At 39.6% G+C, this 12,672-nt stretch overlaps 1 protein-coding gene across 2 annotated transcripts in view; it reads left to right on the forward strand.

Moving 5' to 3' along the window:
• LOC140185149 (uncharacterized) overlaps positions 1–12,672 on the forward strand; it is a 252,545-nt gene that overhangs the window by 21,792 nt on the left and 218,081 nt on the right. The window contains exons 8-10 of one of the 2 annotated variants that reach the window (XM_072238527.1): positions 8,228–8,310; positions 10,316–10,410; positions 11,351–11,413. In XM_072238527.1, coding sequence (XP_072094628.1) covers positions 8,228–8,310; positions 10,316–10,410; positions 11,351–11,413 — 241 coding nt within the window. The remainder of the gene's footprint in view (positions 1–8,227; positions 8,311–10,315; positions 10,411–11,350; positions 11,414–12,672) is intronic. The other variant, XM_072238528.1, reaches the window with a different exon arrangement.

Below are 12,672 nucleotides of genomic sequence, written 5' to 3' on the forward strand. Positions count from 1 at the left end.
AGATGTCAATGCAGTCATTGAGCAATAGCTTTCTCTCTTATAACAGGCGTTTTCTGGTTTGGTAGTCGTTAATGCCCAGTACGATCTTGTCTCTCAGCAGACTGTCTGACATACAGGAGCAAAAATTACATGTCTTTGCAAGAGATCTAAGGCTGGCAAGAAACAATTCAAAGCTCTCACCTTGTTCTTGTTGCCGCTTGTTGAACAAGTACTGTTCATATGTCTCATTTTTTTCACCGATAGCATATCTGTCAAATGCAGCTAAAATCTTTGTGAGGTCTTGGCTTTCAGCCTCATCTGCGAACGCAAAACTGTTGTAGACCTCAAGTCCTGACGGTCCAATTGTATGTAAAAATAATGCCGTCTGGTATGCTGGAACTTGCTTGTGCAGTTGTGCTACGACACTGTAGTTAGTCCACATCTGCCACCATGTCTTCCATCTGTCTATCACTCCACGGTTGACCGTCATGGCTGGTGGCGGGCAAATGCTGCTGACTGGGGGAGGACTTCCGCCCCGACGATGGTTCCCCGGCACCAGGTCGCCCGCGGGTGCTGGGTGCCGCTGAGATCCTGCTGTCTCACCTCCAGGCATTGCTACTGCAGCCGTCTCTATTTGTGGCTGGTTGCTCGTCTCGGTCGACATTTTTCTACTCTTACACTCACCCTCTGATGTTTCAGAGTTGCGCTATTATTATGCTGCCAACCACAAGTTGAAAAAAGCAATTTTCCGAGCCCCACCGCTGCCACCATGTTTCGAGGCAGATATTTCAGATAAAAACAATGGCGCATGTGCACCAACTTTCATCGTCTGCTCACGAGTGCATGTACAAGTATGTCATAACACCAAGTACAAAGTTGTTATGGAAGAGTTCTACAGTTATGGATTCAGGCCCTCTCTGCATTATCCTGAAAATCTCCGAATAACTTTTTTTTTTAATGGGGACAAATTAATAGTTCAACTCTGTAACAGAAGCTCAAGAATTTATCGAAAGTCTCTCTGCCATTGCGACTCCTTCAGACTCGATTTGATTATTTAAAATGACTGATTAGTACTTTTTTTTCTCTCTTTGTTTTTTTTTCCTGTTTTCTTTTTAAATTAAATTTTTTAATTACTGAATTCTTTTTTATAGTTTTTCACGGGTATGGTACTCTGGATTATTACGTTGAGTTAAGTCTAATACTCTTTGATGGTACTGTTTCTTTTTTCCTTTATGTACAAATTTTAATCCATAGTGCATAGGCTCCTTGTTTTTTTTATGAACTGTTAATTAAATGGAGCTTATGAAGATATTCAGAAACTGGAAGTTGGGTTTAGGGGTAGCTTTTTTCTGAAGAGCTTGCTGCTGTTCTTTGGTAGCTTTCTTGCTTTGGGATGGGGGGGGGGAGGGTTCCCTCATGCCAATACTATTTATACAAGCTTTAGTTATTCTTGTTACTCGGGACTTTTTTTTTGTCCTGATTTTCTTGTCTTATACTTTTGCCCCAGAGCTGTTGTTCCTATATATGCCTACTACCCTTTATGCTTTTTTATATGACAACGGTTAGCCCGTTGAATCTTATAAGCTGGAATGTTAAAGGGTTGAACCATCCTGTTCAAAGAAGGAAGGTGTTTTCACATCTTAAGCAGCTCAAAGCTGACATTGCTTTTTCGCAGGAAACACATATTCGTAGTTTTGATAACTCTCGCCTTATGTCTAGGTGGGTGGGACAGCACTTCCATTCTGCTTTTCTGGCTAAAGCCGGGGGGGGGGGGGGGGTTCAATCCTTATTAATCAGAATGTTCCCTTTGAGCTTCACAACAAAGTATAACACAACAGATGATGTGGGCTTTTTTGATCATTTTTTCTCTTTATTGCTTGACTTGAGTTTATATTCCCTCATATTGGGCAGTGATTTTAATTGTTGGTTAGATTTAGTATTGGATCGATCCTCCTCTGTTCCTAGACTCCCTAGTAAATCTGCTTTATCTATTCACTCTTTCCTTTCTAATTATGGTATCTCTGACGTGTGGCCTTTTTTCCATCCTACTGAGAGATTATTCCTTTTTTTCACATGTCCATCATACTTTTACTAGAATTGATTATTTCTTAATGGATAATCAGCTGATTCCATCTGTTCGCTCTTGTGATTATCAGAGTATATTGGTTTTGGATCATGCCCCAGTTACCCTGTCCATAAATTTCCCTGGTTTCCCTCAAATGAATAAACATTGGCATTTTAACCCGACCTTGTTGTCGGATAATGATTTTGTAAAATTTATGAAGGACCAGATAATTTTTTTTTTAAGTACTAACATGTCATCTGAAATCTCATCCCGGGTTGTCTGGGATGCTGTGAAAGCATATTTGAAGGGTCAAATAATTTCATATACTGTGAATCTGAAAAGAAAGACCTATTTAGAGCGATTAGACTTGATTAGTCAAATTAAAGCAACAGACCAATTATATGCCCAGATGATAAATCCCGAACTGTATAAGAAGTGAGTAGAACTTCAAACTAAGTGTAACATTCCGTTATATTGGCTCGTGTATGTCTAGGGGAAATCCCGCCCAGCACCTGCTTCAACACTCCCCTCAGGGTCAGTCGCCGCCCGAATCAATCCCAAACATCAATCATCAGCCAGCACACCCAGTAAATTTTAACAAGTACACTTTATAGATGTTACTAATTCTATGACATTAATATGAATTTGATACAGAGAGGAAAGTAATGGGAAAAAAAAGGCACCAACACTTATCAAAGTCCAAGTTCTTCGCGTGCTATCGTTGGAGCTCAGAAATTCCTGACAACCACCCGAATCCTGTCGACTCACGGCTTGGGACCACCCGGAGTGATCGACCGGAGCCTCTCCGCACGTCCGCCGTCTTCCTGGTCTCTCCTCCAACTCCCTGCCAAAACTCCAGCTACAGTCATAGCATACAGCATGGTATCCGAAAACAAAACAATACATAACCACCCACTGGCTAATAGAACGCTGCTATCTCACTTTAAAGTAAAACAAACTGCTATCGCAAACTCTCTTCAGCGTTTAACACAACAAAGCCGCATTCCCCAGATTAACATAACAAAGTCGCCATTTTAACTCTAACAAAAAGAAAGACACCGTACGTAAGTTTGACCTCATTTCCATTCAGCCAGTTGAACGCCAATTTATTGAAAGTAAGAGTTGATTTTATATTCATGGTGATAAGTCCGGTAAGTTTTTAGTTAACCAGCTAAGACGCTCTAAAGCTAAACAACAAATTACAAAAATTCGAATGGGAACTAAGAACATTACTTCGAATCATTCTGATATTAATGATACATTTAAGAATTATTATTCTTGACTTTATACCTCTGAATCTTTAAATGATAGTATCTTTGTTGAGTTTTTTTTAAACAGTTTAAATATTCCTTTGCTCTCCTCTGACTTTAAAGCAAAACTCAATGAGCCATTATGACTAGAGGAAATATCATCTGCCATCTCTGCATTGCAGTCGGGTAAATCTCCTGGACCTGATGGCTTTTCTGTAGAATTTTATGAATAACTTTCTTCACTGCTTTCGTCTCAATTATTTTTAGTTCTATCCGATTCGTTTAAGCATGGTAAATTGCCTGCATCATTTAACGAGGCATGTATCATTCTTTTAGCCAAAAAAGGTAAAGGTCCAACAGTATTCTTTGTATAGGCCAATTTCTTTGTTAAATGTCGATGTTAAAATTTTGGCTAGAGTTTTGGCTCGTAGATTAGAGAAGATTGTACCTTCTATTATTTCTGAAGATCAAACTGGTTTTATTAAAAATCGCCTTCCCTTTTTTAACAATACTGCACTTATTTAATATCCTATATTCACCCTCAGTTGGGACTCCTGAATGTGTTATTTCTCTTGATGTGGAGAAAGCGTTTGATCCTGTGGAATGGAATTACCTTTTTGCGGTTTTAGAAAAATTTGATTTTGGGCAAAGTTTTATCACTTGGATTAAATTGTTATATTCATGTCCCACCGCTTCTGTTTTGACCAACTCCCAGCAATCCCAGTCTTTCAGCCTTAAACGTGGCACCCGTCAAGGATGCCCTTTTAAGTCCCTTACTTTTGGACTTGACTATAGAGCCACTGGCGATTGTGTTTTGCAGCTGTGCTGAATTGATGGGGATTTGGAGGGGAGGTGTTGAGCATAAAGTTTCCCTTTATGCTGATGATCTTTTACTTTTTATATCAAACCTGACTACCTCCTTACCTCCAATGTTTTCACTTCTTAATAAATTTAGTCAGCTTTCTGGTTATAAACTTAATTTACACAAGAGCGAACCCTTTCCAATCAATAGAGAAGCACAAGCTTTAGTATTCCATGACCTCCCTTTTAAAGTAGTTAACAATCAATTCACTTACTTTGGTATTACATTAACAAGGAACTTTAAGAATCTTTTTCGAGAAAATTTTACCAATCTTCTAAACGCTACCAAACAGAGTCTGACACAGTGGTCACCCTTGTCCATGTCTCTCGTAGGTCGAATTAATGTTATTAAAATGTATATCCTTCCTAAATTTTTGTATCTATTTCAGTCTTTACCAGTTTTTATTTCTAAAGCTTTTTTTTGATGTGTTAGATTTTATTATTTCGTCCTATTTATGGAAGGGTAAACGCTCTGGACTCAATAAAGCTCACCTTCAAAAATCTAAAAGGGAAGGTGGTATGATCCTGCCTAATTTTCGTTTATATTATTGGGCAGCCAATATTCGTTGTCTTATTTTTTGGTCTTTCTTCCATAATCAGTCTGACTGCCCAAAATGAGTGGCAATGGAGTTGAATTCTACTAAGGATCTTTCCATTTCTGCACCTCTCGGATCCGCACTTCCTTGTCATTTGCCTCGACTAGTTGTTAATCCTCTTATTAGACGTACTCTGAGAATATGGGCTCAGTTCAGAAAATATAATGGCCTTCATGGTTTGTCTCTCTCCAGCCCTATTTTACACAATCATCTTTTCCTACCTTCTATGCGGGATTCAACATTTTATGATTGGTATAGAAAGGGTATTAGGCGCTTTGAAGATCTTCTCATAGGTAATCATTTTGCAACTTTTCAACAACTGTCTGTAAAGTTTAACCTACCTAATACTCATTGCTTTAGATATCTTCAAATTAGACATTTCATTAACCCTTTAATATCAAACTTTCCTGAGAGGCCTGAGAAAAATGTTCTGGACCTGTTTCTTTGTATCAATCCATTGGGTAAAGGTTTAATATCTGCTGTTCGAGATAAGTTAGTGATCTTGAGACGTGCCCCCTTCAATAAAATTAGAGCTGCCTGGGAACATGATTTAAATATCTCCTTAAATGATGCGGTTTGGGATTCAATTCTTAAGTCAGTTAACTCAACCTCGTTATGTGCTTGCCACTGCCTTTTGCAGGTTAAGTTTGTACACAGGGCTCATTGTCTAAAACTAAATTATCATGGTTTTACCCTGACATTAGTCCTGTTTGTGATGAGTGTAAAGGGGGTGGGGCTTCTCTTATCCATATGCACTGGGCCTGTCCTAGTCTAGAGAAATTTTGGGGAGAAGTTTTTTCAACCCTATCTCATATTCTTAATTGCCTTAGAACCTAACCCTCTGATTGCTCTTTTTGGTACCTTGGGTGAAGTAGACATGCACTTGAGTCCGACTAAACGTTGAACCTTATCTTTTGCCTCTCTCTTGGCTAGACGGTTAGTTCTTAGGTGAAAAGCTGCTGCCCCACCCACTCACACTCAATGGCTTAGTTATATGAGGAGGAGAAGATGGTGGTGCGACGCAGCTTGCGCAGCCGCTCAAGTGAATGATATCTGTAATCTGTCAAGTAGGGTGCCGTGCACAATCCTGATTTGATGGAGACATACGTGAGAGTACGGAGGAACATCTGGAGAAACTTCTGAAATGCCTTTTTCGCTGTCGCTGTTACTGTGTGATCCGGAATCTCCGGAAGGGAAGGCCCCAAATCCTCGGCTTTGCTTATTGCTCAGCGGCCGAGACGGGGCTGAGGCGCTGGGTGTTGAAGGGCTGGTCGGAGGCTCAAAGTTTTCGGACGGATTCAGTGTCTGCTGTGGTCAGGTGCTTCCAATGCATCGACAGTTGTCAGTACCTGGAGGTTTATGGCAGGGAGAGTTTCTCCCTTCTGCCGCCTGCTATCGGGGACTATTGGAAGTCGATCAGAACTTTGAGACTTTTTTTTACCGTTCCCATGTTCTGCTCTTTATCAAATTATGGTATTACTTTGCAGTGCTGTAACTATATGTTATAATTATGTGGTCTTGTCAGTGTTAGTCTTTGGTTTGTCCTTTTTTTTTGTGATATCACATTGATACACTTGTATCATTTCTTAATGCATGCATTTCTAAGTGACAGTAAACGAGGACTGAGTGTCCTCATAATCTAATCTAATAATCTAATATTATGTCCTGTTTAGACCTTGAAAAGATTCATTATTCACTTCATAATTTGGACATAAAGTTTCATAAGGTGTGGGGACCTTTTCTTGAATATTTTCATAACTCCTCTTTAAATTAAGTTTATCCTTTTTTCCCCCTTACTTTCAGCTTTTTTTTCTGTAAGGTTTACAGTTTTTTGTTGTGAATTACATTATAGTTTTAGTAGTCGGCATTATATTTTCTTTTTTATATATATATAGCTCTGTGGGGTCGAGTGCTCCGATTTTTTCTTTTACACACAGGAATGGTTGGCCTGGGGTTTTTTTTAGTGGGAGGTTGGGGTGGATACTAAAAAAAAATTATCTAAAATAAAATCGATATAAAAATTCTAGGGTGCTTAAGACTTTTGTACGGTACTGTATACAAGATGATAAGGGACTGAGATCAAGTGGACAGCCGGAGACATTTTCCCCCATAGTTTTAGGCGATTGGAGGAATGTCAGGGGTAAGTTTTTTTTAAACATAGAGAGTGGTTGGTGTGTGGAACACTCTGCCAGGAGTGGTCACAGTAGAGGCATTTCAGAAGTTTAGGCACATGGATGATAGAAAAATGGAGGGCTATGTAGAAGGGAAGGGTTAGGTTGTAAGGTTGGCAAAACGTGGGCCGAAAGGCCTGTATCTTACTGTAATGTAATGAAAGTAACATTGGTATGAGGCTCCTTGCTTATTGATCATAAACTTGTGGATTGGGTCTGGTACAGTTTTGGACAAAGCAGGAGAGGCTGCAGAAAGGATTTGTAAGGATATTGCTGGGGCTGGAAGGCTTGAGTTATAAGCTGAGACTTTTCTTGAGCAAAGGAGGCTGAGGGGTGATGTTGTGGATAAGATCTTAAGGGGCACAGGTAATATAGATTGAACATAGGGTGGGGAAATCCAAAACGAGGGTTTAGATTTAAGCCGAGAGGGGTGTTATTGATGTGGGGAACAAGAACGACAACGGAGTAGTAGGATGAGACATTTTCACTAAGTCACACGAGCCGCACTCTGGGCAGAGGCGATGAACCGGGCCCACCAAGACAAATAGCACACTGGAACATTCGTCCCAAAAAAGAGTGTCTCCTGCGTGTAGGAACCCCATTCGATTCCCCGTGCAATCTATCGGCCGCATATGCTCTTGGCACATTCGCGCAATTGGTCTTGTATGGTTCAAAGGGAGAGTGACCAGAGGGGCAGGTTTTTCCACACAAAGGGTGGAATGAGTGGTCCATTTTGACAGGTACATGGATGGGACAAATGAAGGTCAGCACTGAGGGCTTGCTTCTCTGCTGATTCCAGAATTGCTGTCCTTTTGATCGAGGGAGCTGTGTTCATGAGGACTGAAATATGTTGGTAATACATCTGGTTGGATCCAATACTGTGTAACTCTGTGATTCTGGCATTGCTGAATCCTTTTGATCGAGGGAGCTGTGTTAATCATGACTGGAATATTTTGGTAATGCATCTTCTAGTTGGATCCAATGCTGTCTAACTCTGTGATTCTGGAATTGCTGTCCTATTGCTCAAGGACACAGCATCTTTGGGTTGGATCCTGACTCTAATTTACATCTTTCATGTGGGTGAACTTGTTAAGTTCACCATCGATAAAATACTACCAGACTTTTCAACAAAAGCAATCAAACAGAAAAGACAGACTTGATGGGCCAGCTGGTCCAATTCTGCTCCTTTGTCTTATGGTGATATGAAATGTTCATTACAGGTAGTTATATTTAAGTCATTTGAGGAACATGTTAGTTAACAAAGTTCTTGATGTGAAACTGTCATTTCAATTTTTTTTGTTGTAGATTTCAACCTTATTAAACAATATTCTATCGACCAGAATGATTTGTTTGAGCAATTTGAAGATCAATGCCTTCAGGAAGAGCAGGTAAGAGATTCAGCTGGTCTAAACAAATGTAATTATTTAGGCCTATTTTTGAGATGTAATTATCAAAATGTATTAGATTAGATTATGAAGACACGCAGTCCTCTTTTATTGTCATTTAGTAATGCATGCATTAAGAAATGATATAATGTATGATTTATTAATTACATTTGTACTGTTATAATCAGTAATGTAAAAATTAATTTTGTAAGTAGGTATATTCCATCTGTAAAAGAACTTGCTCAAGAAAGTGCAGAATGTATTTGCCTGAACTGATTGCATCAAATTCAATCAGTTTTGGCTCAAGATCACGTTAAGATTCTCCCCTTGCAAGTTCTATCTGATCTAAATGGGAATCAAACCTACTTCATGCTTGAAGCAAAATCAAAAATCTACAAAGTTACGCAACATGTTCTTGGCAGTATTTGGAGCACTGTACCCAATTTGAACGATTACTTTGGTAAATTGGTTTATTATTGTTACATCTATTGAGGTACAGTGAAGAACTTGTTTGTGTGCCATCCAATTGCAGCAATGAAGTGAGGTAATACAAGGGAAAACAGAGTGTAGAATAAACTGTTACAGTTACAGAGAAAGTGCAGTGCAGGTAGACAGTGAGGTACAAGGCCATAAATGAGGTGGACTGTGAGCTCAGGTACTAGGGCGCATTCAGTAGTTGTGTAGCAGTGAGTTGGAACTGCCTGTGAGCCTGGTGCTACATGCTTTCATGTTTTTGTATCCTCTGCCTGGTGGGAGGGGGAAGAAAAGTGATGAGTGGGGATTTTGATTATGCTGGCTGCTTTACTGAGGCAGTGAGAAGTGTAGACAGAGAGGAGGCTGGTTTTTGTGACGTGCTGAATTGTGTCCACAACTGTCTGCAGTTTCTTGCAGTCACGGGCAGAGAGATGCCTTACAAAGATAGGATGCTGTCAAAGTTTAAAGTAAACTTATTGTCAAAGTACGTGTATTTTACCATATACGACCCTATAATTCATTTTCTTGCGGGTAATCACAATAAATATAAGAAACACAGTAGAAGTTATCCACACTAATTGAGAGGTAATAGCTGTTCCTGAACCTGGTGGTGTGGGGCCTGAGGCTCCTGTACCTCATTCCTGATGGTAAGGGGGTAATAACTGTTCCTGAACATGGTCATGTGGGTCCTGAGGCTCCTGTACCTCCTTCCTGATAGTAGCAGCAAGAAGTGAGCATGGCTTGGGTGGTGGAAGTCCCTGATGATGGAAGCTGCTTTCCTGCAACATCGCTCCTGTAGGTGTGCTCAGTGGTGAGGAGGGTGTTAACCTGTGTTGGACTGGGCTGTATCCACTACTTTGTGTAGAATTCTCTGTTCATGGACATTGGTGTTTCCATGCCAACCTGTGATACAAGCAGACATCTCTCCACTACACATTTGTCAAAGTTTTAGATGTCATGCCGGAACTTTGCAACTTCTAAAGAAATAGAGGTGCTCTCGTGCTTTCTTCATAATTGCACTTGCGGTCTGGGCCCAGGACGGGTCCACTGAAATTATAACACTGAGGAACTTAAAGTTGCTGATCCCCCGATATGGACTGGCTCATGGGTTTCTGGTTTCCCTGATCTCAATAATCAGCTCTTTGGTCTTGCTGACATTGAGTGAAATATTATTGTGGCAGCACTCAGCCAGATTTTCAATCTCTCTAGTGCTTGAGTAAAAATTGGCGAGGGTTGAAGGGGACATGCCAAATTTATGTAGCCTCCTGAGGAAGAAGAGGTGCTGGTGAGCTTTCTTGGCTGTGCTCTGGCCCAGGACAGGTGATTGGTGATGTTCACTCCTAGAAACATTTTGATTTGTTGCAACTTAATGCTGGCTGTATCTGTTGTGGTTGTAGAGATAGCTGACCAAATTTGCACAAAATCCTATAAAGTGGGGTGGATGTATAGCATCTGTGGTGAATTTCTATGTGGGCTTGAAAATTAATTGTTAAATTGAAGTTGCTATTATCTTTAATTTTCTTTTTACAATCAGCAAGCAAAAGTATTTCATAAACTTTGGGGAGCGGATTTGAAAAAGCAGCTTTATGAATCAGCAGTGAAATCCTTGAATGAAGCCATTGGTGTATGGTAAGAATTTCAATGCTGAGATTCCACGGACTATGTGGAAAGTTTTGGTGCACTTGTGAATGAGACAAAATAATTACAGTGGTTGTGGTATCTAATGAATTATCAGCAGAAGCGCACTAGATCCTTCAATCCTCCTCTGCCACCAAATTGATGATGGTTGTGACTTATTATCACCTACCAGCAGTATCCTGTGACTCCCCTGCTTACAAAAGATATCTGCCTCTGTCATAAGTATTCAAAGCTGCCTGCAGCTCCCTTTGAAGAGGAGAGATCCAACTACACATAACCTGAAAATAAATTTCATCTCATCTTGCTCTTAAATGAGGCCTTGTACTTAAATAGTGACCTTATGTAATAGCTTTCCCTTAAGATTCACCCACTTATTTACTTGTCACTCGTGCAAGTCCCTCAGTCTCCTAAATTCCAGCAAATAAAAGCCGAGCCTCTCCTTTGCCTCCTAATTTAAATGCAGCGGAAAGAATTCTCTCTTCGCCCAGCCTTTGGGTTCAGTATTGGTAATTTTGCAAACATGCACAAGCTGGGGGAAGTGCCGGGTTGTGATTTCATCAAGTAGAATGTTGAATGTTTATAGAAGAGTTGATCATAGTGCATTTTAATCTTTTCCATTCGTCTAACTTATCAAAAATAAATGAGATATCGCAAATTACTGAGCTTTTTCTCTTGTTTAATTTCTTCCCAATCCTGCAAAATCTTTTTGTGTATTCTGTGATAGTTTAATCATTTGAAGTTCTTAAAACAATTTTGTAAGGCAACTTTTGGATTATTATTAAAATATTACTAGAGAGTTAATTTAAAATTTGTTACCTTTCATCCATCATTATAGTATTTTATTAACAGAAACTCTGGTATGATTTATGATTTTGGTAAACTTGTGTAATATCGTTGTGCTTAAAACTGATTAGCATACTTTTCTTTCCAGTGCCTTCAACCATTTGCTATATGAGAAAAGATCTTATTGTTATTTGCAACTGTGTCAATACAAGTAAGCCTGTGCTCTTTGTCAGTATTCTTTCTTTACTAAAATGTAGTTCCAGATGGGATACAACTTTTGGAAAAAACAGTTCTTTGAAATGTAATAGTACAGTGGCATGCAAAAGTTTGGGTACCCGGTCAGAATTTCTGTTACTGTGAATAGCTAAGCGAGTAAAAGATGAACTGATTTCCAAAAGGCATAAAGTTAAAGGTGATACATTTCTTTAATATTTTAAGCAAGAAAACTTTTTTATTTCCAATTTTATAGTTTCAAAATAACAAAAAAGGAAAAGGGCCCGAAGCAAAAGTTTGGGCACCCTGCATGGCAGTACTTAGTAACACCCCCTTTGGCAATTATCACAGCTTGTGAACGCTTTCTGTAGCCAGCTAAGAGTCTTTCAATTCTTGTTTGGGGGATTTTTGCCCATTCTTCCTTGCAAAAGGCTTCTAGTTCTATGAGATTCTTGGGCCGTCTTGCATGCACTGCTCTTTTGAGGTCTATCCACAGATTTTCGATGATGTTTAGGTCAGAGGACTGTGAGGGCCATGGCATAACCTGCAGCTTGCGCCTCTTGAGGTAGTCCATTGTGTATTTTGAGGTGTGTTTAGGATCATTATCCTGTTGTTGAAGACATCCTCTTTTCATCTTTGGCTTTTTTACAGACGGTGTGATGTTTGCTTCCAGAATTTGCTGGTATTTAATTGAATTAATTCTTCCCTCTACCAGTAAATGTTTCCTGTGTCACTGGCTGCAACACAATCCCAAGGCATAATCGATCCACCCCCATGCCTAACAGTTCTTTTCATGAAATTCTGCACCCTTTTTTCTCCAAACATACCTTTGCTCATTGGGGCCAAAAAGTTCTATTTTAACTTCATCAGTCCACAGGACTTGTTTCCAAAATGCATCAGGCTTCTTTAGATGTTCCTTTGAACCTTTTGAATAGAACTGTGTCATCTTTAACTTTATGCCTTTTGGAAATCAAATCAGTTCATCTTTTACTCACTTAGCTATTCACAGTAACAGAAATTTTGACCAGGGGTGCCCAATCTTTTGCATGCCACTGTATGTGAGAGATGTGAAGTAGTATTGGGGGCATTTCCGAAGTCGTTGTTTTTGACTATTAGGTTGAAAGTAAAGGATTAAGCAATGTGATTTAACATATAGGACTGTTTGGGATTGTATGTTTGTTCATTTCTGGCTTGGACTGGAGTAAGTTCAGAAATAAGCATTTAAACATATACTTTGAGAACATTTGGTTCATCTTG

Source organism: Mobula birostris, chromosome 20 (assembly GCF_030028105.1).
Source record: "Mobula birostris isolate sMobBir1 chromosome 20, sMobBir1.hap1, whole genome shotgun sequence".
NCBI classification, from domain to species: Eukaryota; Metazoa; Chordata; class Chondrichthyes; order Myliobatiformes; family Myliobatidae; genus Mobula; species Mobula birostris.